The 26163-nt window shown below is 40.4% G+C and overlaps 1 protein-coding gene across 1 annotated transcript in view; it reads right to left on the reverse strand.

Annotated features, from left to right (window-relative positions):
- Positions 1–22992, reverse strand: part of LOC146494941 (LHFPL tetraspan subfamily member 4 protein-like) — a 40512-nt gene extending 17520 nt beyond the window's left edge. Inside the window, exon 1 of the mRNA XM_085145757.1 lies at positions 21639–22992. Coding sequence (XP_085001883.1) covers positions 21639–22047 — 409 coding nt within the window. The 5' untranslated portion in view covers positions 22048–22992. The remainder of the gene's footprint in view (positions 1–21638) is intronic.
- Positions 22993–26163: the final 3171 nt, after the last annotated feature.

Genomic DNA, 26163 nt, shown 5'->3' on the forward strand with positions numbered 1-26163 from the left:
CCGTGGTATAATTCTCAAACACGTACCCTAAAGCAGATGACTCGTAATCTGGAGAGGAAATGGCGTGTCACAAATTTAGAGGATCATCATTTAGCCTGGAGAAATAGTTTGTTGCTTTATAAGAAAGCCCTCCGCAAAGCCAGAACAGCTTACTACTCATCACTGATTGAAGAAAATAAGAACAACCCCAGGTTTCTCTTCAGCACTGTAGCCAGGCTGACAAAAAGTCAGAGCTCTGTTGAGCCAACCATCCCTTTAACGTTAACTAGTGATGACTTCATGAACTTCTTCACAAATAAAATTTTTATCATTAGAGAAAAATTACCAATAATCATCCCACAGATGTAATATTATCTACAGCTACTCTTAGTTTCATTGATGTTAAGTTAGACTCTTTTTCTCCAATTGATCTTTCTGAGTTAACTTCAATAATTACTTCCTCCAAACCATCAACGTGTCTTTTAGACCCCATTCCTACAAAACTGCTCAAAGAAGTCCTGCCATTGATTAATTCTTCGATCTTATATATGATCAACCTATCTCTAATAATCGGCTATGTACCACAGGCCTTCAAGGTGGCTGCAGTTAAACCTTTACTCAAAAAGCCATCTCTAGACCCAGCAGTCTTAGCTAATTATAGGCCAATCTCCAACCTTCCTTTCATATCAAACATCCTAGAAAGAGTAGTTGTCAAACAGCTAACAGATCATCTGCAGAGGAATGGTTTATTTGAAGAGTTTCAGTCAGGTTTCAGAGTTCATCACAGCACAGAAACAGCTTTAGTGAAGGTTACAAATGATCTTCTTATGGCCTCTGACAGTGGACTCATCTCTGTGCTTGTCCTTCTTGACCTTAGTGCAGCATTCGATACTGTTGACCATAATATCCTATTAGAGCGATTAGAACATGCTGTAGGTATTACAGGTATTGCACTGCAGTGGTTTGTATCATATCTATCTAATAGACTCCAATTTGTGCATGTAAATGGAGAGTCCTCTTCACACACTGAGGTTAATTATGGAGTTCCACAGGGTTCAGTGCTAGGACCAATTCTGTTTACATTATACATGCTTCCCCTAGGCAGCATCATTAGAAGACATAGCATACATTTTCACTGCTATGCAGATGACACCCAGCTCTATCTGTCCATGAAGCCAGATAACACACACCAATTAGTTAAACTGCAGGAATGTCTTAAAGACATAAAGACTTGGATGGCCACTAACTTTCTGCTTCTTAACTCAGATAAAACTGAGGTCATTGTACTCGGCGCTGAAAAGCTTAGAAATATGGTATCTAACCAGATTCTTACTCTGGATGGCATTACCTTGGCCTCCAGTAACACTGTGAGGAACCTTGGAGTCATTTTTGACCAGGATATGTCCTTCAACGCACATATTAAACAAATATGTAAGACTGCGTTCTTCCATTTGCGCAACATCTCTAAAATTAGAAATATCCTGTCTCAGAGTGACGCTGAAAAACTAGTTCATGCATTTATTACTTCCAGGCTGGACTACTGCAATTCATTATTATCAGGATGTCCAAAAAACTCACTGAAAAGCCTTCAGTTAATCCAAAATGCTGCAGCAAGAGTACTGACAGGGACTAGAAAGAGAGAGCATATTTCTCCTGTTTTGGCTTCCCTTCATTGGCTTCCTGTTAAATCCAGAATTGAATTCAAAATCCTGCTCCTCACATACAAGGTCTTAAATAATCAGGCCCCATCTTATCTTAATGACCTTGTAGTACCATATCACCCTATTAGAGCACTTCGCTCTCGCTCTGCAGGCCTACTTGTTGTTCCTAGAGTATTTAAAAGTAGAATGGGAGGGAGAGCCTTCAGTTTTCAGGCCCCTCTTCTGTGGAACCAGCTTCCAGTTTGGATTCGGGAGACAGACACTATCTCTACTTTTAAGATTAGGCTTAAAACTTTCCTTTTTGCTAAAGCATATAGTTAGGGCTGGACCAGGTGACCCTGAATCCTCCCTTAGTTATGCTGCAATAGATGTAGGCTGCCGGGGGATTCCCATGATGCATTGAGTTTTTCCTTTCCAGTCACCTTTCTCACTCACTATGTGTTAACAGACCTCTCTGTATTGAATCGTATCTGTTATTAATCTCTGTCTCTCTTCCACAGCATGTCTTTTATCCTGTCTTCCTTCTCTCACCCCAACCGGTCGCAGCAGATGGCCGCCCCTCCCTGAGCCTGGTTCTGCCGGAGGTTTCTTCCTGTTAAAAGGGAGTTTTTCCTTCCCACTGTCGCCAAAGTGCTTGCTCATAGGGGGTCATATGATTGTTGGGCTTTTCTCTGTATCTATGAAGCGCCTTGAGGCGACATTTGTTGTGATTTGGCGCTATATAAATAAAATTGAATTGAATTGAATTGAAATGCTATGTTTCCAACCCATGCAAGAGCTCAACAAAGGACTAAAAGTTGTGAACTGATTCACAATTTCCAACTTACATAACAAATGCTCACAAATTGCTTTTGTGAGCATGCACAAGAATGACTGCATGCTGTGACTTGCAACATCTTTTTGGCGTGTTTAACTCTTTGATGCTGGGACCAGGCTATTACTAACAAAACAAATGTAGCATTATGCTTTCAGTTAGATCAGATTTGGTGGAGCTAAAGCTATTTCACTGCATTGTGATTACTTTTATGCACTAGCAGATTGCTGTACTCACCAGTAGTTTGCATGGAAGACATGAGTTTGTCTGAAAACACTCTCCAGAATCAGGAATTCTTCGTACAGACAATGTGAAAGATTATCGAAGCTTGTTGAAAAAAAAAGGGATATCCATAACTTGAAATTTAGTCTCTGAAATTTTGAAATCCCTAAAAATTTTATTTTCAAAGTTTTTGAGTTAGCTCTCCCAAACAAGAATCTCTGTGAAGGATGTGATTTCCTTCTTAACCAGTAGCAGTTGGCACAGACACATTTGGGTAGTAACAATATCAGTGAGTTACCAATGTATTGCAAAAGTGAACACATTGGTGCCAGGTTCTTCAGCTTTAAATGTGATGATAACTGCAAAAAAGGTGTCAATGTGTTTATGTGGAACTGTTGGACAGCTGATGCCTTCCGCCTTCTGCTTCAGTTTTGTTGTTACAAGGAAATTATATACTTTCACAGAGCTTCCTGACTGGTAGAGCTAACTCGAAATTTTGGATGAGTTTTTTTTTTTCTGTGGCGGTAATGAGCCTCCATAAAATATTGATGTAGCTCCTGGATTTGACAAGTGACGCCACTGCAAAAGTGCCCTAAATATGCATTCTTTTTAATGTCTACAAGGGCAAAACCTGCTGATCTCAGTGAATTCATGTTTCTGATGAGTTTATTATACATTTGTACATTTTTATGCATTCAGTGTATGCAGACTGGCTGACCTGTGATTGAGTTTGTTAGCCAATGACTGTGCGGCATCATGGTGTGATCTGTACCATCTGGTTTCTAAAGAGCACAATGACAAAAGTGAAAAACACCAAGCTTGAGCCTTAATAACAGGACTTCACAAATAAATTATGGAGGATGCCCCATCTAGCATACTACCTATGATGGAGACGGACCCACATTTGTTTAGCACTTTATAATGTTTTTTCTTTGGTTTGGTTTTTAATTCACCTAAAATATGTAACCTCTCATCATGTAATGCATTTTCTTTCTAAATCAAGCCTCTATTCGAATATATTTAGTAACTTGTGTTGTTAACATACTCAGATGTAGTTGGTAGTTGAGTTCAACAAAACATGCAAGCGCATGCACCGTTTAAAGCAGGGGTCCTGAAGGTTTTAGATCTCACCCTGGGTCAACACACCTGAATCAAATGATTAGTTCATTACCAGGCCTCTGGAGAACTGCAAGACATGTTGAGGAGGTCATTTAGCCATTTGAATCAGATGTGATGGATCACGGACACATCTAAAAACTGCAGGACACTGGCCCTCGAGGCCTGGAGTTGGGGACCCCCGGTTTAAAGCATCAGGAACTCCGCAGCAAAGTGTTCAGCACAGTACATGTTGCATAAAAAAAACATTTCTTTGTGAATAGCATTCTAGTATGACAGCAACGATCATGTGGCATGTACTCTCTGTGCACTCTCCTCTATCTCCCCTTTTTCTTTCATCTTCAACTCAAGCCTTTAAGTGGGCACCAGCAGGCTAAAAATAACCCCCACCTTCCCACAACCCAAGAAAAGCCCTTTGAAGTTGTTGGGGTTTTTCCTCTTCCTTCCTCCCCTCCACTCTCTCAAGACACTGCATTCTGAACTTGGAAGGAAGGAACTTCAAAGGCAACAAGCGGAGGGATCGAACAGAGAAGGCGGATGGGAAGGAGGCGAGAAGAGCAGAGCTGATGAGTGAAAGAATAAAACAAATCAAGTCGCATGGCTACTGAAGCTTCACTCCATGTCTTATGTCATTTCCCCCCCACACACACACACACTCATCTCAGTTCATCACCTCCTGTCACTTCTTTTCAGCTCAGCATTCACAGCCAATCAGCTGTTAGGAGGCATCAAAGCAGATCAAACCAGGGAAAACAATTGGAAATGCACCACCTGGATCCAGCTCATTAAAAAGACCGTGGATCATTTTTATTTTTAGTGTCTAAAGATATTTATAGGCTTGTTACGTAACAGTTTTGTCAGACTGTCTTATCTACAAGTCTTCACAGATTCTTTCTTCATTCTCGACAGCCCAAAATGATTATATAAGTCCTCTAAAAATACCATGAGTGTGTTAAATATAAATGTGTGTGTGAAGTAATTTTGACTTGAGTAGTTATAGGCTAAACACCACCATCACATGGTTGTGACATCATCCAACACCCTTTTACTCCTTAGCCATACAAGGCTGATGGGGTATTGTCGTCACCCTGCAGAGCGGGTGGGAGGGCAGCATGGACATTCAGGGTGGGGAATGCGATAACTTGCCATGTAGGTGACGTAGGATTTTGAAATTGATACAATAGCTGTATCTGCTAGGATCCTGAGGGGTAGAACTGGCGGTCACCAGTATTTTTTAAAAAAAATTTTATTCTTAAGCATTGCTTTATAAGAAAATTGGAACGTACAGCTGATGTGTTTAATTGGAGATAATTTATCTGAATGTTAAGAGCGTGACCACACCTCATACACTCCTTTTCCAGTTCTCCATTTATACACAACTCCCCTTCACTGCAAGCGTTTTGTTCTCTTTTTGTTGCCCCACCCTCCCTCCCTTCTAAAATTCATTCCCTTCTCATTAGTACGTGGGACTCATACTTACTCCAACTGCCATTATCTACTAGAAATGCTGTTAAATCTTAATGAGAATGTGGTGCTAGCTACATCAGAGGGCAATTACAAGTTTGTTTTGTTTCGCATTTGTTTTGTATTTATTTCACAAGTTACCGCACACACTGGGGCCAAGAAAAGGTGAGAATATGTTTGCTATTTTCTGATAGTTTGGCTTATGGGTGGCCAGTGGTCCATGTTTTGAGTTTACAGTAGAGGCAGTGGATAACCACAACTTGTAGTTAAACGAGTGACATCACCCATTGGTTTCTGCATGTCATATTGGATGAATTCAGTGATTCAGTAATATTTGAACCAGTAGACCTACCAATGGGAAGGTCAGTGGACGATTACCCAGCTACAGCACTCTACATGTCGAAGTATCCTTGGGTAAAATACTGAACCCTGATTTGCCCCCAGGGCATCTGTTGGAGTGTGTGTGTGAGTGAGTGTACTTAGGCATAGGAAAAAAGTGTTTAAATCAGGGATGTCAAACTCCTTTTACACCACGGGCCACATATGTGGCACTTTGGTCTTAAGTGGGCCAGACCAGTGAAACTCCTGTTTCTGTCAGTAGTTTAACTGCACATTTAATCTCTGAGATATCTCACTATAAGAAAAAGAAGAAGAAGTGCAGTTTCAACAGTATGTCTCAGTTTTCTCTTAATAATGAAGAAATCCTTTTGGAGTTAATGAAAGAAATCTGTCAGCACAACTCTTTGGCCTTAAACTGTAAGAACTTAATTAAACTTCTAATAGCCAAACTGTCCTGTAATTATAAAGCAGAAAGATTTTGTAACACGTTGTAAAAAGTTATCTTCTGTCAGATAACTGTTTATCTATTGCTACATTACTCTGGTGTAGTGTGAATGGCTGTGGGGGAGGTCTTTGTCAGTGTGACAAGCTGTAAAATACATAAAAATAAGTTAAAAGTTCAAAATGTATGCCACACTTTAAACAGTGTAAAAATGTTACCAGTGAGCTATGTAATGGTGTAGATTAGTTGATATGGATAACTGATATTTAAAAAACAATATCCATCAGTTATTGTTGATCAGAACTGGAAATTAGCATTACATGTACAATTATTAAATTAGTATTAGTACATAATGTTGCAATATAACAATTTAGCCATTTCGACATCCTGATGGTGCAGAAACCGTTTGAGGCGAGATACTAAAACCCCCCATAAATATTTCTAACTCCTGGCATCCATGTGGAAGCAAACCCCTGCAGTTTTCAGTCCAGCAGCGGAGTGGAAAGGTGTGAACATGAATGCACTGAGAGATCACCATGTCCTGTCTATAATGTAATAAAGCTGTTTGAGGTCTGCCCTTTCCTCTGCTACTGTGTCTAAACCTTGGCCTGCTGTCCTCCAATATAACGGACGGCCTGGCTTGCTGATATACAGAGCTTTTATTAGTGCTGAGACCAAGCCTGCTTTCTGTGTGTGTGTGTGTGTGTGTGTGTGTGTGTGTGTGTGTGTGTGTGTGTGTGTGTGTGTGTGAGACAGAGAGAGAGAGAGACTTCAGTGTTAGTATGTGGACTGCTGAGGGGGCACTTTGCAAGATGTTGCTGCCGCCAGGGTTCACTGGCCCACTTGGCACAGAGCTTTTCTTTTTTATTTCTTTCAGTTTAGTTGTTCACTGTAAATTTTCTCTGTTTTAAATTAAAAGTTGTTGCTTATTAATGTACTTGCAGTATGTACGCTGCATATGGTTATACGGTACCGTGTACGTAGAAATGTACACATTTTACAAAACTGTAGACTTTGTCTTAAAGTTAGAGTTTACTGAACAGGGCAAAACAATGTGTGAGCACAATGACCAAGTAGCCCTCATAGTAGAGCTGCCACAAACGATGATTTTGATAGTCGATTTGTCTACTAATCAGATTGTGGACATAAAACGTACAGCTTTTTGCACCAGCATGCATCTGCTCTTATATTACTATCATTAGCTTACAGCTTGAAGTGTTTAAGGTATGTGCTAACTAAAAATAAAGACAAGATGATAGTTTTTCTTTTTAATTTTAATGAAATTTGCAGATTGTCTCAGTGAAGATTAATAAACTCAGCTGTCTGCTCCTTGCTATCTAAAATATAACAGGACACTTCTACCATCTCACAATTCTGTTTAATCAGTTTTCTGTGTGACGTTTATTCAGCTGTGTAAAAACTATAACTTTAATCTCAACCAAACTGATTTACTCAGGAACAAATAAAACATTGAAAAAAGCCAAACAATAAGATTTTGAAGTTATCTAAGTGACTTATATATCATGTTTAACCTGAGTAGCGAAAGATGACGGGGATCTGAGAACGATTTGCCAGGAGTTCGGTGTTCTCGCCAGCTCTAGTGAGCCTTGAACCGCCGGCTAACTAGCTATTGAGCTGGTGGGTAACAGACGTCTCCAAAAACAAGCACTTTTGCAAATATGTGGTGTGTTGATAAACCAAGCAAATATTTGAAGTTTACACAGTTACATTCTCACCTGAAAATATCTTAAAAGTTTATTTTGTGACCCAGAAAGAGTAATAACAGTAATATCTCAACTAACTAGCTGCCGCCATTGTTGGAAACTTTAATTGGCTGGGCCACACTATGAATTCTGGGATAGGCTGGGCCACAAAGGATGAACCCGACCCATCCTTCAAATCTTGGGAAATGAAGGACAAATTTGTCGGCTGCATTTGTCAGAGTCTTCGAATTTGGACAGTCTTCGTCGCATCGCTGTAACATAATCGGTCTACAAATGCGGCCTCAGGAGGATGCAGATGCAGTCCATGAATTTGGACACAGCTATGATACCGGAGATTGCGTCTTCTTCGTTGGGGTTTAACGGCAGCTGGCATCCTTGTTCATGCAGTGCTGCCATCTTCTGTTTCAGTCCATTATTACACTCATAAATCCTACTACTAATTCCTGCGTCTTTCAGGATCTTACAAAGCTTCAAATGACACGTCGACTATTAAATTAGTCGTCATCAATTTTGATAGTCGACGTAATTGTGACTAGTCAACTAATCGTGGCAGCTCTAGCTCATAGGTGTGGTTAGTTCATAGGTGATTTTCTAAAGCTGTTTTCTAACACAAGCGCAGTTGACCCATTTCAATATCAAGTGCAAAAAAAAAATAAGACATGCTTTTTTCTGTGTTAAATATTAGCACCAATATCAGTTTTTGTGCTCGGTTTAAACATTCTCTTCCCTGTATTTTGCGTTTTGAGAAAGGAACTCCCTTAAATATGCCGATGCAACAGGAGCAGTCACAAAAATCTGTGAAATTCCACCTCCCTACATGCAATTTTGTCACTGCATCCCTTTACCAAGCGTAGCTTCATGTAGTACTTTACAAGTACTTTAAAGCTGCAAATGAAAACACTGCAAATAGTGATGCATGTAAGAAGGAAATTCTCTACTGTGGCCACATCATCTACTTCTTCCAACTCAGATGGAAAAACTCCCAGTTAGCTTTTACAGTATGCTTCATGTTTTCCAGAATTTGGCTGAACATTTAAGTAAAGCCATGTACATTTTACAATTCATCCTGCTACTTCTATCGGCTGTCACATCATCAATAAATAGCAGTGACCCACTTCTACTGTCAGCCATACGTATCCATGCTGTAATATTGCCTCGACCATGTTTAACAGATGGTGGTATTCTTTGGATCATTAGCTGTTTCTCTGCTTCTCCATACTTTTCGCTTCCCATCATTCTGCTACAAGCTTATCCTGTTTATCGGCTACAAGTTTGTCTTGTAGCAAGTATCACATAAAGACACCCAAGAGTTATATGGAAAAAAAATCTTACATCTTTGATGCTATGTATAAGGCTGGTATCCTCGGTGCCAGTATGAATCTGAAGAAGTGTATTTGTCTTTTTGAGAATTTTTTGGAGAACCTTTTAGGAGATTTTCTTTTGTTGGGAAAGATGACCTACTATGATTTATTATGGTGCAGTTTGTGGATTTTGTAATTTAGTCTGAAAAGCTAAAGTTATTTTTGAAAAAGTGTAAGGAACTTGTTTGCTGTGGGGTGTCAGAAATGGCTTAAATGAACAGCAGGAACAATATGAATTTAAAATGAATGTGAAATTTCATACAGAAGATGTCAGTCACAACATTAAAATCCCACTGTTGCTCTGCCTCATTGGGCATGTACCCTTGCCAGGGTGTCTGACATCAGCAATGTTGGCAGGGGATCCTTTGGGTTCTGTGGATCAGGCTTGTTCAGCCATATAAAGCATGGATGTGGAGAGTTTAAGCTTTTGGGTGTGTACCTTGAACTGCTCCTGAGCATATTTTGTGGGTTGGTAGGGCTTAGAGAAGCCTTAGTTTTGTTGTTATAATCTGTGTGGTTGGACTAAACAATGCTTAGGTTGATATTGATACTCCAAAAAATTAAAGGAATTTTTTCAAAATAATCAGATCTCAAAGGGGAAGTGAAAAGATTATGTGGCAGACTAGTCCATGTCTTGATGACTCTGCTGCTCAACCCACAAACGCTTTTCCTTGTAAATGTGGAACCATTTAGGAGGATACGATGAGATTTTTCAACAGTATAACATTTATTACCAAAAAGCATTGTTACAACAAACAAATAATCAGCCAAACACAAATTTCCCTCCTTTTTTGGGCCAAGCCTACGTTGTTGCTACTAACTACACATCAATGAGATGTAAGACTTTGTTTCTCACTCCTGCACAGACACACACACATACACAGAGAGCGACAATGATGAGACGGGTCAAAGGAATCCATTATTCAGCTGTCAGGATATTTTTAGAAACACCCCAGTGACTTTGGAATTATTTATTAAGTGCCTGATAATTAAAACATGTACGTTTGGTCGGGAAAGCCAACCAGAAATCTCAGAGAGTGAAAAACACAGAGAAGGAAAGAGTGAGCAAGAGGCAGGGAGACTTTTTCTCACTACATCTCTCTCCGTCTCTGTCTTACATACACACACAGACACATATACATCTCTATATATACATAGATATAGATATATATATGTAAAAAAACTCAACCACTGCAGAATTTATTTAAATCTACTGTGCATGTGAACACACGCTGCATGGATGCACACAGCCACATTAACTGCAGCAGCAAAAACAAAAAAAGAAAAGAAAGAAAAAATAAATACATAAAAAACACCACACTGCTTCAAGAGAAGAAAAGAGAAAACGTTCTCATTAATCATTCAGCTCTCACACCATCATGTACACATTTACCCGTTGTCTCACACAGTTGCGAGAACAGATGTGTGTGTGTGTGTTGGGGGGGGCAAGATACACACAAAGCATACCATCAGCACGCACATGCAAATGAATTTGCTGTGTTTTGCTCCCTCACGTTCTGCCTCTCCTTCCATCACATGCACACACTGTTACGCACTCTTTCTGCTGCTCTCTTGCTTTCCTTCAGAATCCTTGTAAGAACAAAAACGGACAACAAGGAAAAACAGAGAGAAACCGAGAAAACTCAAGCTGCCTCACCAGAAAAACAACTGTGTTCACTGTTTGTACAAGAAGGAAAAAAACAACATTTTCCCTTTCAGAGACATCTCATGGCTGTGCAAATTACAACTGCTGTCTGTCAGGACCAACAACATATGTAGGGTGACGTTACTAGAACTCTAGTACTAACTCTAGTAGGGTCTAGTACCAAAATCATTTGCAGTGCTCGGTGTTTTTTACTTGTAGTGACGTCAAAATTGATTGTTCCTGCATCTGTGGCAGCCCATGAGATGGAAAGGTCATCATCTGCCTAATTCTGCAAGTCCCCAAGGACTGGATCTCCTCCAGCAGCACATTACATTATGTTCTTGTAAGTATTATATTCACTGTGGATATTATCATCAACACGTGTAGCTGTATTAAGTAGTTGCAACATAATAAGCAAGGAAATTCTTCTTCTGCATGACTGGAGTTCAAAACTGCATTTTTCTATTGTAGATGTGGAGAAACTATCAGTGAACCTCAAATTTATAACAGTCTTTCCAAAATAGCTGAGTAAAAAGAGAATGCAATCATATGCAAAGACTAACTTTGAGTGAAAAAAAGCAAACACAGCACGATTTCCTTTCAAAATTGTAAACATGTTAAAATAGAAAAGAAAATGAATTTGAGTTTACATTTTGAACAGTATGTTCTTATTTTGCTCTGGAGACCTAACCTTGGTGTACTCCAGCTTTCATCCAGAGTCAGCTGAGATAGGCTCCGCCTCCTCCCTTCTCTGAATTGGACGAGACATTAACAAAATGGATGAATAGATGTATATTCTCATTGTGAATGTTTGATTAATGTTGATTAATTTGACACAGTTTTTTTTTTTTTAAGTTGAGCCTGGACATGTTTCCTAACAGTTTTTTGTTATTATAAGAGCAGTTAGAAAAAAGTCTGGAGGAGCTGAATGAATTTCCATTATTAATCTAAACAGTAAGAGCAAATGAATATTGGAAAATTTAAACTTTCCTAATTTACACCCAATGCAGAAGCACTGCAGTGAGCAGTGAATGTAATTACTCAAGATTATTTATATAAAAGTACATCTCCTATGACCATTTTTTGCACTGTGGTTACTCAGTGGTTCCGCGTCTTCAGATGAGCTTTTCTTCACCCTTCCTCCAAACACCTCTGCTTTTTGCCTCAGTATCTGTTAGACTAATTCTACAGGTCATTTATTTCCATGACATTCAGACTGGAAGCCGAGTGGAAGCAAAACTATAGCCCCATAACAAGAACTTAACTTTACCACAGAGCCCCCCCCCCCCCCCCCCCCACACACACACACACACACACACACACAGAGTTATGCCGAACAGTCCCTGACAGGTTGTTTCTCCCTATACGGCTCCTCCCCTGTGCCACAGCCCATGTCCTGCTTAGTTCTGTTTAATATTGCAACAGCCAAGGTCAGATGTGAAAGAAGGATGGTGGACTGAACTGATGGAGATGGGAGTGAGAAAGGGAGCAGTTGAGCTGTACGATTAACTTGGTACTTTCCTGTTTCTCCACCTCTCAAAGCCAGAGGGATGCAGGAAAACAGGAGGAGGGTGGAGTGAGAAGATAGTTGATGGGTGAAGCAACCTCGCCATCTCTGTGAGAAGTAAACGCTGAAATCTTATTTGAATTTCCTCTGAGGTTCTTAGACTAAATTCATCTTTGTTCAAGTAAGGTGAATTAAAACTAAAGTGCTAGCCATTTTCCCAGGAGCATTTTCCACTGAATTAATCTAAATCCAAGCAAAGGTGTGTGAGCAGAGAAGCTATTCACAGACCTACGGTGCTTTGGGGAAATCTAGCCCTTGTTCCTTTGTGTGAAGAAGGAAAAAAACTGCAGTTTAGTCTAGATTCTAACTGTAAAATGATCCCATTATTCACATTCCCATCCAGGTGTGACACAACTGGGGGAAGATGGGAGGAAAATCACCTATTAGCATGTGGCTGTTGATTCTCTGTTGGCCCTAACCCACTTTTGGAGCTTTTGGTTTGGATTGTAAACTGAACATTTCTTTGTTTAAGTGCAGTCCCTGATCAATTATCAATAGGGTCTGTGCAACAAGAAAAGTGGAACTGAGATGCCATTTGGATGTGATTTGTCTCTCTAGGGGAAATTTGGCGATTTGACTTTTTATTATTTGTGATGGTGCATGTTTTCAGACTAGTCTGAAGCACGTGTCACTGTCAGTAATACTTGTAATTACATCTAAAATTCCCCTACATTTTTTAAGCCAAGTCTTCTGTAGTTTAAATTCTGGTGAGTTAACTGACCAAATATGGAAATATTTCATCCCCCACTTCTCCCCTTAGCACCCTGATGAAGCTCAACCCAAGCATCAGAATGATTAGGAAAGGTAATTGAAGTAACTTTGGATGTGGCGTGGCTGTTAGTCCCGGGGGTTGATCTGAGTATTGCAGAAACTGCTGATTCACTGGGATTTTCCCTTGCAACCATCTCAAGGGTTGTTTCCAGCAGCTTGTTGAATCTAAATTATTGTGATGTTACTTATTGGTTTGTAGACTTTTTTTCACAAACTATGATGAGTGAGGTAAGGGTTTGAATATGAAATCGAGACACTTCAAGCTCCTTCGTCCCAAAAGGAGCACAGGCCATTGCTGGCTCTCTGCCAGCGGTCTAGGCTCTGCCTGATTTCCCCACCCGAGCCGCTTTGCTTTGAATTTGCCCTCAGTGATTCTCTAATAGTCTTATCTTCTGGTCTAGATGTCGTCATACCATCCCAAACCCTTATCCTTGGAGAGAAGTTTTCCAAATTTCTTTGGCCTCTGGTAGAAGGTGGCCACACATGCAAAATCCACATAGACAAGCCTCCAATAGATGGTGGATTTGAACCCACGAACATCTTGTTTTGAGGCAAAAGTGCTAACCACCACACCACCCTAAAAACCATATATTATTAAATGAACATGATGCTGCATTAGATAAGACCTAAAATCTATGACTGACACCATAAATTAATTAGAAAAGTGTTCACTGAGGTCATAGATCATGTACTGCCACCTGCTGGCGATAGATTACAGAACACACATTTAAGTCCCTGCACTGGTTTGACTTTTCACACCCTGAGACTACATCCATGATTTCTTTAATTTATATATATATATAGCACATGATTCTTCACTAATTACATATTCTTATTGCATAGTAGTCTTAGTTGGTACATGATAAATAAATTCCTAAACAGAGGCCAATTGAGGCTGTTTCTTTGGCTCGTGTCAATTCTTAATGGCATTGATTCAACATGGTGCTGGAAACATTCTTTAGACATTTTAGTCCATACTCACATGATAGTATCACACACTGTATTGTAGATTAGGCCATAGAGAAAACTAAAGTTCTTTAAGAAAAAAAAATACAGTCACCTTTCTGTAAATACTTAAAGTTCTTGGAATTGTTCTCATACAGCTATGGAGCACTTTTTCAATACTTTGCATTCGGCTGATCAACCAATAGCCAAAGTGCTTTTCATGCTAACATTGATGAGCTTTGCAGTGGATGAGGTTTTTGTTGTTCGGCCATTTCTTGAAGCATACAAGACCATCAGCAGGATGTGGACATACTTGATATTTCCAGTCTTCTTTGTCAGTTTAAAAGTCAGGATAGTTAATATGCATGATTACATACACAATATAACATAATTAAGTGGGCAAGCTTTGTAATACAGAGTTAAGCCCAAAGATAACTGAATAACAAGCTACTGTGACATAGTTTTGCTTCGCGATCCAGGCCCCTGTTTTAGCACAGCAGGATTTTGTGATCAATTCCTTTTGCGTGTAAAAACTAAAGACGCTTTTTGATTTGGTTCCAGTCAGAGAAGGAGTTTTCTTCTCTGTTGCACTGCAGCGTCGCCAGCAGTTCTATAATCAGCGGTTAACCTTTTTCCAATTCATTTAGCTGTATTGGTACGCACAGTCACGCTGCACTGCCAATAGTTATGAGTGCCATCTTAAAGTTCTCTTCAAGTACATTAACCTTACTCACATTTGGTCAGTTCAGTTGAGTGTACGTAAAAGACAACTCTGGCCTATTTTCAGCTTATAGGTGCCAGTACACACTGTGTCAGCGTGCTCTGCCAAGACTCCCACATCTCAGTGTTTTGAACCATGTTCCAGTTTCTCCGTTTATCTTCAGTTTTACCAATACTTAACCAGTAGGTCCCACTAGTTTCCTGACTGGACTAAACACTTACCCAGAATATAAGACAAAGCCGCAGTGAGAAAATCGCTGACCTGTGTAGATGTGTGAATGTGTCTGCAGTTTCAGCTGATGGAAACACGAGGAGATGTTTCTATTTAATCTTCTTGTTCCTATAGCACACTCTAGGTGACCAGCAAAATTCTGGCTCAAACTGCTCCCTAATTGATACCTTTTGGTTCATTTAGGCCAATCTGAGCCGCCAGCGGTTCAGATTGGCTCTTACTGTATTTGCTGTGGTACAGTCTGTCACTGTTCTGTGCCAGCAGACCTGCTGCTGCAACCAGCAGGGCAGAGGGGATGATTAAATGATAATTTCCAAGGTGGTGAGTGGCATTTGGCCAGCCTTCTAGATGACTTACATTCGCCACACATCATATGAGTCCACAGAAAGGATAAAAAAACCCACTCAGTAACTTTGATCTGTGCTCACAAATTAAAAGTAGAATATCAAAGAGGCATTTTATAACTATATATAACCATATTTTATAATTTTACCATATAAGATTAGCTATCTTATATGGTAAGCAATAAATTCTGGATCTAATCTTCCATCCTTTTTTATAGGACTTACAAAACTAATGTATTTGGATCTTTAGAGAGGGACATACAACCCTGGTGCCATAAAAAACAACCTTTATGTAGCAAATCTTCAGTTTTTGTTGATTTTTTTCAACAAAGATTTCTAAATCATCAGGATGCCTGAGGGCATTGGATGGTGGTCATGAAGGGGCGTTTATCTGTTGTTTCAGTAGACTCAGGACTGCTACATTGATTTGATGCACTTGATTCCTCATACTGCTTAATTCTTATGTACACTGCTCAAAAAATTAAAGGAACACTTTGAAAACACATTGGATGTCAACTGGGGAAAAAAATCATGATGGATCTATATACTGATATGAACTGGGTAATGTGTTAGGGGAAAAAAGGATGCCACATCATTTGATGGAAATGAAAATGATCAACCTAAAGAGGGCTGAATTCAAACACACCCCAAACATTAAAGTGATTTTCTGAAAGTGTCTTATGTTGACAACATGAGACAATAGATGGAGTCCTGGGGATCTGATCTCCAGATCTGGACAAGGGCATCACTGAGCTCCTGGACAGTCTTAAGTGCAACCCAGTGGTGTCAGATGGAGCGAAACATAATGTCCCAGAGGTATTCTGTTGGATTTAGGTCAGGTGTGTGTGGGGGCCAGTCAGTGGTATCAGTTCCTTCATTCCTTCATCCTCCAGGAACTGCCTGCATACTCTTGCCAAATGAGGATGTGCACTGTTGTGCACCACCAGGAACCAGGGGAGGATCTGACAATGAGTCCAAGGATTACATGGGCCTGTGAATAGGGCCCACTAGAGGATGTGGGGTCCTCAGGCCAGCCTCATAAAATCTGTCTCAGATTGTTTGGTCAGTGACATTGACACGAGTGTCCTCCTGGAGGTCATTTTGTAGCTTTGGCAGTGCTCAGCCTGTTTCTCCTTGCACGAAGGGGCAGACACTGGTCCTGCTGATGGGTTATGGACCTCCTGGAGGAGGTGGCCTACCTGTTTCAGGTAACTTAGAGCGAATGCTATAGAAATGTGAATTTTGTAGTACTTTGCCTCTGTAATTCAATAGTTTTGTTAATTTATACTTCTGCTTTTTAGGTCTTTTTTTTTTTAGAAATGCCACTGGTGATATTACAAACCCAAACCCTATTAAATGGGAATATTTAATTTTTAAATCATGCGCCCATATCTTGCAATCAGGAGACAAAGAAAGCAAAAATTCTGACGCATAAAAAACTTTACACTTTTTCCTAAGTGTTTTTTGCCTTTCTCTAAAACAAGGTTTTAGTAGGGTTAAGATTAGGGTCATCAACAATGATAACTTATATCTCACAGAGTTAAGAAACATAGTTTGAGGTGTTTTAGGAAAATCAACCAGTCTCATTTCAGTTTATAAAATGTATTTACCCAATCATCTCTAATAAAAACATTTATATCTGCTTCACATTCAGATTTTCTTAATAGCTCCACAAACCTATTTTTTTTTACAATCCCCCGTTCATAACGTGACAGCCACAGAACACAACTTCTGAACTGTAAAAGGAACCACTGAGCGTACACTCATCAGCCACTGTATCAGATACACGTGTTCAACTGTTTATTAATGCAAATTTCTATTTAGACAATCACATGGTAGCGACTCAATGCATTCAGACATGCTGATGACTCGCTGAAGTTCAAATTGAGCACCAGAACAAAGAATGTTTAAACTGGGTTTAATGTGCCATGTTTGTTGGCACCAGACACGTGGTCTGAGAACTGCAAAACTGCTCATCTGCAGAGATTTTCTCGCTCAACCAATTCTAGAGTTTTACAGAGAATGGTCTAAAAGGTAAAATATACAGAGAGCGACAGTGTGTAGGCAAAAATGCACTGTTGGAGTCAGAAATCACACAAGAATGGCCAGACTGCTTCAAGCTGAAGGCAACAGGAACTCAAATAACTAGTAGCTACAACCAAGTATGCAGAAGAGCATCTCTAAATGGATAACATGTTAAACCTTGATGCAGATGGGCTACAGCAGCAGATGACCGACTGGGTGCAGCTGCTGTCAGCTGAGAACAATAACTGAGAGGAGATTCACATCAACCGACAAATCTACAGTAACTGTATGATGCTATCACATGACTATGGACTAAAATCTCTAAAGAATATTTTCAGCACCATGTTGAATCAAAATCACAAAGAACTGAGTATTAGTGTTTGCTAATTGGTTAGCAGCTGGTCTCTAATCCATCTATTAACAGTATTTGGATGATAAATCTGTAACTGATACTGATGAAAATATGTAAATGTTTAGAAAACAGGCACCCTGTTGGATTAAAATGAACTGACTTGCTATTATAAAGTTGTATCTGAAGAGCACATAAACTGTATTAGATGTATTACACTCCTTGATCTTTCAATTGAGGTGTTTTCAGTAAAATCAAGCACCTATTCATGCTGTCTGTTTTTACAAAAGTGTGAAAGAACAAGTCATTCTAATGAGCTCATTGGAATGGGATACCACTATTGCAACGAGCAAGTTTATGAGGTTTCTTGTATTATTACAAAGTGGAAACCATAGCAAGTAAGCCATGAATGAGCCAACCACGTGAAGTTACAGAGCAGGTTGCAGACTGCTGAGTTACATTATTTATAAAAGCCACGAAAGCTCTGCTGACTCAATAACTGCAGACTTCCAAACATCCTCTGGCATTAACATCAGCACAAAACCTGCGCACCAGGAGCTTCACAGCTTAGCACCTCCTGTAGGTGCTGTGGCCCAGCACTTTTGTTCATAAAGCTTAAATTCAGGAAAAGATTGTGGTTTGTTTTAAAATGTCATGACTTAAGAGCAGAGATGGGCAGTAACGCGTTACGCGTTACTGTAATCCGATTACTTTTTTCAAGTAACGAGTAAGGGATTACTATTACAAAAACGGTAATTAGATTACCCTTACTTTCCCGTAGGAACACTGCGTTACTAAAACCGTGATTTTTTTGCGAGAATGTCTCATGACAATGACATAAGCAAGTTGTGACAACAGCTGTGTGCAGATCAACAATGGATATGAACAATATTGAGTGTGGGAGAGAGCATGAGCATGCAGCGTTTAAAGTGTGGAAGTACTGACCTTACTTTAAGTTTGATTCCATAAAAAGTGACAAAAACATTAGTGTCCATTGTGCGTGGGAAGAAAACTTCTTTTTACAGCGAAAAAACCCCCTAAACTTCCAAGCAAGCACCAAGTGCGCTACAACGTAATGGGAAACTCACAGAGAAACTGCCTATCCTTCCACTGACCGCTGCGGCACACCTGCACCAGGGTAAACCTCCGCCTATCCTACTCCTGCTTTACAAGTGAAAATAGAGCAACAGGACCGCTAGTCTTTGACTTTATTTATTTTCTGCTGTGTTTTACTTGCATCTATTCGAAAGAGTGAGTGTAAACACACACACACACATATGTGCTGGAATGTGCAGAAAATAGGTTTAAATATTAAACAAATTTCTTCCAGTAAGAGAATGTTGCATATAATTACATTTTTGCTTGATGCATGAAGTTAAAGGATTAAAGCTAATAAAACAAGTTTTAAAAAGGGACTTTTCCATTTGATTACATTTTGTATGATGAATTATGCAGAAAAAGTAGAATTGGGCTGAAAGATCTATCGCTTTATCACCTATTCAGGTTGTAAATCGTGTTTTAAAAAAGCAACTAAGTAACTAAGTAATTAATTACTTTTGAAAATAAGTAATCAGTAAAGTAACGGGATTACTTTTGGGGGGAAGTAATCAGTAATTAGTTACTGATTACATTTTTCAAGTAACTTGACCAACACTGCTTAAGAGTAAGGCCACCCTACCACCACATGTGTGTCACCAGACCACATGTACATGAGACACCAGCAGCTCTGACTCAACAACAGTGTTCACTGATCCGTGATTAAACTTTTACAAGACAACAACTAAGAAAGGCAGATTTCCTTTTACCCACATTCTTATGTAAAACATTCGAATCTTTCTTCATAAAAAGCTCCTTGCTGTTGTTGTGCTTGATTAATTGTGTGCGGGAAGACCGAGGTTCAATTTCTATTAAGCCATACGGGTTTTGATAAAGAAAGCAAAATCTGTACCTCTGCTGTTGTGTCTGATTCCTGCTGATTTCGACACACTCGGCACAACAGAGGACAGAGTGGGCAGATGAGGATGAGGAAAAGAACAATACAGGAGGAAAAAAAGTGCTGATCTCTTTCTCTCTGCCTCCCCGTCATCCTCCCTCCCTCTCATTCAGTATGCTGACTGTTTCTGTACAGAAAACTGACTCCCACGCTATTCTGCCTGGCCTATTTATCACATTGATCAGCTTATAAAGAAATCAGATATACACAGGAGGCTCGCTAGGAGAACTGCTTATATGAGAAGGATCATGAATTTTTCTTCTTTTTTTTTTTTTTTTTAGCACCCTCTGAGATACACTGCACCGAGCTCACTTTACTCATTGCTCCAGTCTTGCTAACGTGGTCATCTCATCATAAATGTGCTGACAGTTTTTCTTACACAACAGTCCTGCAGTTTGTTGGAGTCACAAACAAAAGAAACAATACAGAATACAAAATTTCTAAGTGTATATTGTTAGCCAAAACACAACAAATGGGAACAAAATTAAAAATGTGACCCAAAACACAATGAAGGGTCTGTGTTATGTCCACAAATAGTAACAAATTCACGTTAAATAAGAGGCTGTGGTTTCCTTTATTCGTTTGTTTTATTTTGATTTCTTTTTTATTCCAGCTTCTCAAATAAGTAAGTATTTCATTTGGATTGCCACTGGTCTCTTGTAAACTCCTTTTATCGTGCATCTTTTGTTGTTTGCTCATTTAAAAATCCTTCCATAGGCTAATGGCTAATGCCATTAAATGTCAGGAAACATGCAGTAACGCCTGGAGAAGAACCTCTGGTAATCGCAGACATCCTGATCTTCCTTCCAGTGACGGGTGATATTTAAGCGATTCCAAAAAAAGAAAAAAATCCCTTATTTCTACTACAGCACCATCTCAGTAAGCATCTACAGTTGTGGCAGCCACACAGATCTAAACTGAACCGTCGAAGCTACGTCTGTTCTTCCACATCCCAAGAAAACAGCAGGAACTCAGTGTGTCCTTGTGTTTGGAAAAGCCACCATTTGTCCCAATCATTTCTACAAAGTGTAATCTAACAATCTAACCACAAAGAAGGGACAAAGCATATCTCCCCTGAACACAGTAATCCAATCGACCTGGTATCATCCCTGAAAATAGCAACAGGGCCTGTTATAAGCCCTCAGTCACAGCAATTCACATCTCCGTCGCATCGCACATATCACACCCGCCCGCATCGTAACCTCTACAAACGGGTGGAGTGAGTGAATGAATGGCATTTGCATTACATCGGCATAAAGCAGTGATCCTGCCGCTTTCCTTACAGATGCAGTGGTGTATCCTCAGAATATCAATGCTTACGTTGTGGGGAGCTCCAGCTGCCTGCCTTATTGCTTCCAGTGCGCTTTGCTAAAATGTATTCCTACTGTCTCCCGTCTGTCATTGCAGGAGTTTAAAAATAAACAAATAAATATATTGGAATAAAATCTGTATTTCACCTCTAATAAGATGCAAAATGAGACATAGCCTACACACCCCTAAAGACTACACCTTTCACTTTTCTCATTCGAGAAGTCAGGAGATTTTCCTACGTCTACGGAGGCTTGAGCCGCTGACTCTCAGCACTCTGACCTCACACGTCTCCCTTGTTTTGTAATCGTTTTGAACATTTTCCTATAAGGTTGCATTGTTACGATACCTTCTGTTATCTAAGAGAGCCCAGCGGATTTTAAGTGGCTATCCATTTTTACGTGAACATTATCATTATTATTTTAAAGATCAGAGCCTTGGTGAATCCATCCTTGCACACAGCAACACCAACACCAGTGGTTGCTGCAAATAAAGCAGAACTGCCAGATTGGTTTGGGGGTGTTTTTCACCTGATTACGTTTCTTTGGTTCTCCGCGACTCCAAACACACTTTCCATTCTAAGCGACACATGGCACAAACATTGGGGGGATGCCTACCGCACAGCAGCTGCATCCAGGCGCAGGTCTTGTAAACGGTGGAGGTGTTGCAGAAGAAGAAGAGCGCCATGCAGGCGATGCAGCTGAGGATCAGCACCATGGACAGCAGCACGAACACTGAGGCCGCCTTGAAGGCTCCGGACGGGATGGAGCTGAAGTCGGAGAAGCTGCCCACGCAGGTGAGCTCCCGGCTGGGCGACGGCCCGGTGCCCACGCAGTAGTGGAAGAGGCCGAAGTAGCCGGCCTGCGGCGTGTTGACGCTGTCGCCGATCCAGTAGGGCTGGATGAACACCACCACGTTGACGATGGCGAAGCAGATGGTGAAGATGGCCCACAGCACCCCGATGGCTCGGGAGTTGCGCATATAATTGTCATGGTAGATCTTGGAGGCTTCTTGGGAAGGCAACATGTTTGGTCGTTTTTTCTCCCCTCTCCTTCTTCTTAGATCTTTTTTTTACACCCCCGTCCTGCTTCTTCTTTACACTCTCATATATATATATATTTAAAAAAGATGTAAAAGATGTAAAAAACCCCGCACAGCTCGACACACCTCACTATTCAGATATTCTCTTCTACACGAAAGCTAATGTTCCCCTTGCTTTGGCTGTTTCTTGGCTGTTAAAAGGGCCTACATAAGCACAGGATAAAACCAGACCTGCACATATGTGTGTGATCTTACAAGACTACACATAGTGGGGGGGAAAGAATAATGGGAATGCTACATTGAAGCAATACAAAAATCATAGCCTACCTATACTCCTAATGAATAATTTACCAACACCAGTGATTCAACATTGCTGTCTAAGGCTCGTTTCCTCAGGGCTACACTATAAATGATTAACAATTAAAAAAATCACAATAGGATTTCCCCCCCTTTATTTCACAGTCGCTGGGTGGAGGGGGTTAAAGCTGCTTTTCCATCCTCATCCATCAGTCCAGAGCTGTCTTCATCAGGATGTCCTTTTATTACCAGAGTTGCCTGTAGCGCCAGCGGTGGACCCCCGTTTTTAGCTTCCCAGGGATCCGCGGGGTGCTCCCCTTCCTCTGCTCGCCTCTACTGTCCACGCAGCATGTGGTGGGAGGGGGGCAAAAAAATCAAACGCGGTGAAACGAAAAAAGGAAAACCAAAAAAAAAAAAAAAAAAAAAGATGGAGACCAGCCTTTAACACGAGCCCTCTGTCAAATTTCAACAGTCCTTTCTCGTAAATCCGACATCCTCCACCGCCTCGACTCCATTATCATCGTGCTTTTTGTCGCCTTTATCCAGTGTGTCTCAGCCCTCTCTCTCTCGCTTTCTCCGTCCTCCTCCTCCTCCCGTCTCTCTCTCTCGCTCTCCCTCTCTCTCTGCGCGCCCCCCGAAAGATGCTGATGTTGTACTGATGACAGCGCTGGAGCGCGTTCACGTAAGCGGGCGCAGCAGCAGCATAAGGGGTGGAGAGGAGTGGGGGGTGGATTTGCATCAGAGCGCGTCCCAGCCTTTCTTCACCTTAATTAAATTTGAAATCACACCAACAAATATTCCGGACCCACAGTGACCACCACGATGGTGGATGGTGTCACCCACGGATTCAAACCATTCCAGTTCTATCATGATCGGGCTAATTTGCAAAATCTAAATATGAAATACAGACTTTTTTCATGTTACATAGCATTTTCCCCCCGTTTTTGTGCTCTTGGGGTGTTTCAGGAAGCAGAGCAGGTCATCTACTAACGGGGAGGTTGTTGGTTCGACCCCTTAGCCTACTGCCAGGGTCTCCGTGTCCACGTATCCTTGGGCAAGATACTGAACCCTTAGTTACTGCCGATGCGTTCACGTGACTGTGTGTGAATTTTAGATATAAATCAGTTAAACGTAGAACAACAAGTGTTTGGGTGAAAGAGGCATGCTGTTTAAAAAGAAAAGCGCTATATAAGATACATCTCACAAATGCATGCATGGCAATAGTAGCTATGCATATTTGAAAAGCTTGTAGTAGATTGATGTTTGTTTGTTGGTTTTATTATTTATTGTTTTGTTAGTTTTTGTTTGTTAATCTGCTGTTTTTTGGTCTGGTCTATCTGATTAACCAGCTAGAAATGTGAACTCTAGCATTTTAACCCGTTTGAGTGTTATCAGGCAATTGGTAAGGCCAAGTAGTGACACATACATGGGAGTGAGAACAACTATAAACTGTACCTAAAAGATGGACACAACAACCTTGCTGTCACCCACTGGTTTCTAGACTGTTTCCTTTTTTAAAACGTCAGCATTAGCCTTTAAGCAGCCATCAAAAACTGTAATGTTGATTTATTTATTTATTCATTGAGACAGAAGTGTTGGAAAGGTTGGAATACTAAGCACAGTCGGTTAGCATCTGTAAATGGTAAGGATATAACAGACATGTGTGCTAATTATTGCTAAATAACCGATCAATAAAATATCGATTTTACAGAACTGTATTATAAACATCTTGGAGGGTTTGAACCACATAGCAAGCCATCAGCGACTACTTCGCTAGCCTCAGCAGTAAACAAATGGGGTAATGGAAAAAACAGGATTTAAAAAACCATGATTTTAATACTGTTAACTTGGGCATTTTAGCAGGGAGTCTATGGGGACTGACTCGCTTTGGGAGCCAGCCTCAAGTGGCGACTCCAGGGAACTGCTGCGTGTTTCAGAGCCAGGAGTTGCTGCTTCATAACAACTGATAAAAGCCACATAATGAACTATTTCAGTAAGAACTGAAGCAAAGTTTGATTAGTGTCTCTGAAAGAAATCTATTTTATCTTTAGGGAACTATAAATTAAAAACAAAAAGAAGGCATTTCATCAAGATGGCGATGAAATGTCTGGGAATGCACCAGACTACCATAAAACATCTGGCAAACTAAATAACTCTCTTCCTCTAATCGCACATGTAGTGATCATTCTAAGAGACATAACAAATTATCACTGCCTTATATCTCCACATAAGAAAGCACAATATTGCTCCTGCACAACAGCATCACCCATATTAACAGTCATTTGTTGCATTTTCTTTATTCAGGCTTCCGGTTTCTCCAGAGCCAGATGTTGCCTTAACTATTGAAGCCTTCATTCTCTGTCCATAAAAAGCTCCGTTACTCATCGGGGGGGAGATGCATCTTCCCTCAAGCTTTCACATTCATGTAAAACTAGGCCAAGACAGAGGTCTGTGAGATCATGCTTTAGAGGAGGGAGCAGACAAAGACTGTTGCATACAGTGACTGGTGTTAAGGCCAGAATAAAGCCTTCAAGGAAGTTGCATTTGAATTAGCATAGCGTTATAAAATAAACCCACAAAGAGGAACCTGGAGAAACAAAAGGGCACTGCTTTATGTTTAGGCATGGCTTATAATTTTCATAGCAACTGGATTACCAGTGCACCCGGTTCATCCTTCCTTTCAACATCTTCTGGCTGCACTATATGCTCAGAACACACATAGCACATCTGGATGCTGTCTAAAAAAAAACATGTATTTTTGCCCTGTGCTTCCACAGCACAGCACTGACTGTCTTTCTTCATCCTGAGGCCTCCTGTCATCTGTTAGCAGCAGCGGGGAGTTGACAAGCTGTGTGTGTTTGTGCGTGTGTTGGCCACTAGCACGTGTGCTTGTGTGCTAACACCGGCAGAGTGAGTGCAAAAGGTGCAGTGTAACTACTGAAGTGAGGACATGTGAGTGGAAGGAAATAGACTTGTACACAGACAGGGGATGCCTCTTGAGGAATGAGAGGAGTTTTCATGGAGGGCAGCAGAGGGTTTGTGAATTTTGCGTCTAAATCTTTGTAAGGCTGCGTGTGTGTCGGCCTCACACAGCCTCACACAGCAGTAAAACACCACTGTAGAAGAAGAAGACCAGCTTCTATCTTTATCTGTGTTTTTGCTATATCTTGTAACAATATCATTATAACTATGCATAACACATCACCAAAGATATCTGTAACACAGAGCTCTTTCATCCGTGCCTCCATGTCATTGTGCAGTACTCCATCACAGCACATGATCTTGTATTAGGGTGCCATCTGTTGCAATTATAGTGAAGTGCAAGTGGGCAATGTAAAAGTAAGTCCAAATGCATGTCAGTGCATGGTTTAATTTTTTAATTAATTAATTAATTAATTAATTTATTGAGTAAATGACAAAGTTGAGGGAAGTAAGAAAATGTCTGTAGCTAAATGTTTTACTTACTTGTTAACGTCTCACTCAGCTGCAAGAGTTTAATTTCTTTGTGTTTTCTTAAATTAGCCTGCAGATCTATAACCAGTCGAGCTCCTCTCTTCTTTCTAGATATGTCCAACAATAACAAAGTAACAGTCACTAGCATGACGACTCCATAAAATGCTGCCAAGTAAATTTAAATACATGAAGTCTTTCACATTAAAAGTTAAGTTAGTTATTTTAACTAATCTATTCTGTTATGTGTATCTCATTCTGGTCCCCCACACTTCATCTATTTCTTTTTATGGCCTCTGATTGTGGACTTGTTATGATCTTCTTTTCATTTCCTTTGTCTATGTGTGTGTGTGT

This window comes from Neolamprologus multifasciatus, chromosome 20 (genome assembly GCF_963576455.1).
Source record: "Neolamprologus multifasciatus chromosome 20, fNeoMul1.2, whole genome shotgun sequence".
NCBI classification, from domain to species: domain Eukaryota; kingdom Metazoa; phylum Chordata; class Actinopteri; order Cichliformes; family Cichlidae; genus Neolamprologus; species Neolamprologus multifasciatus.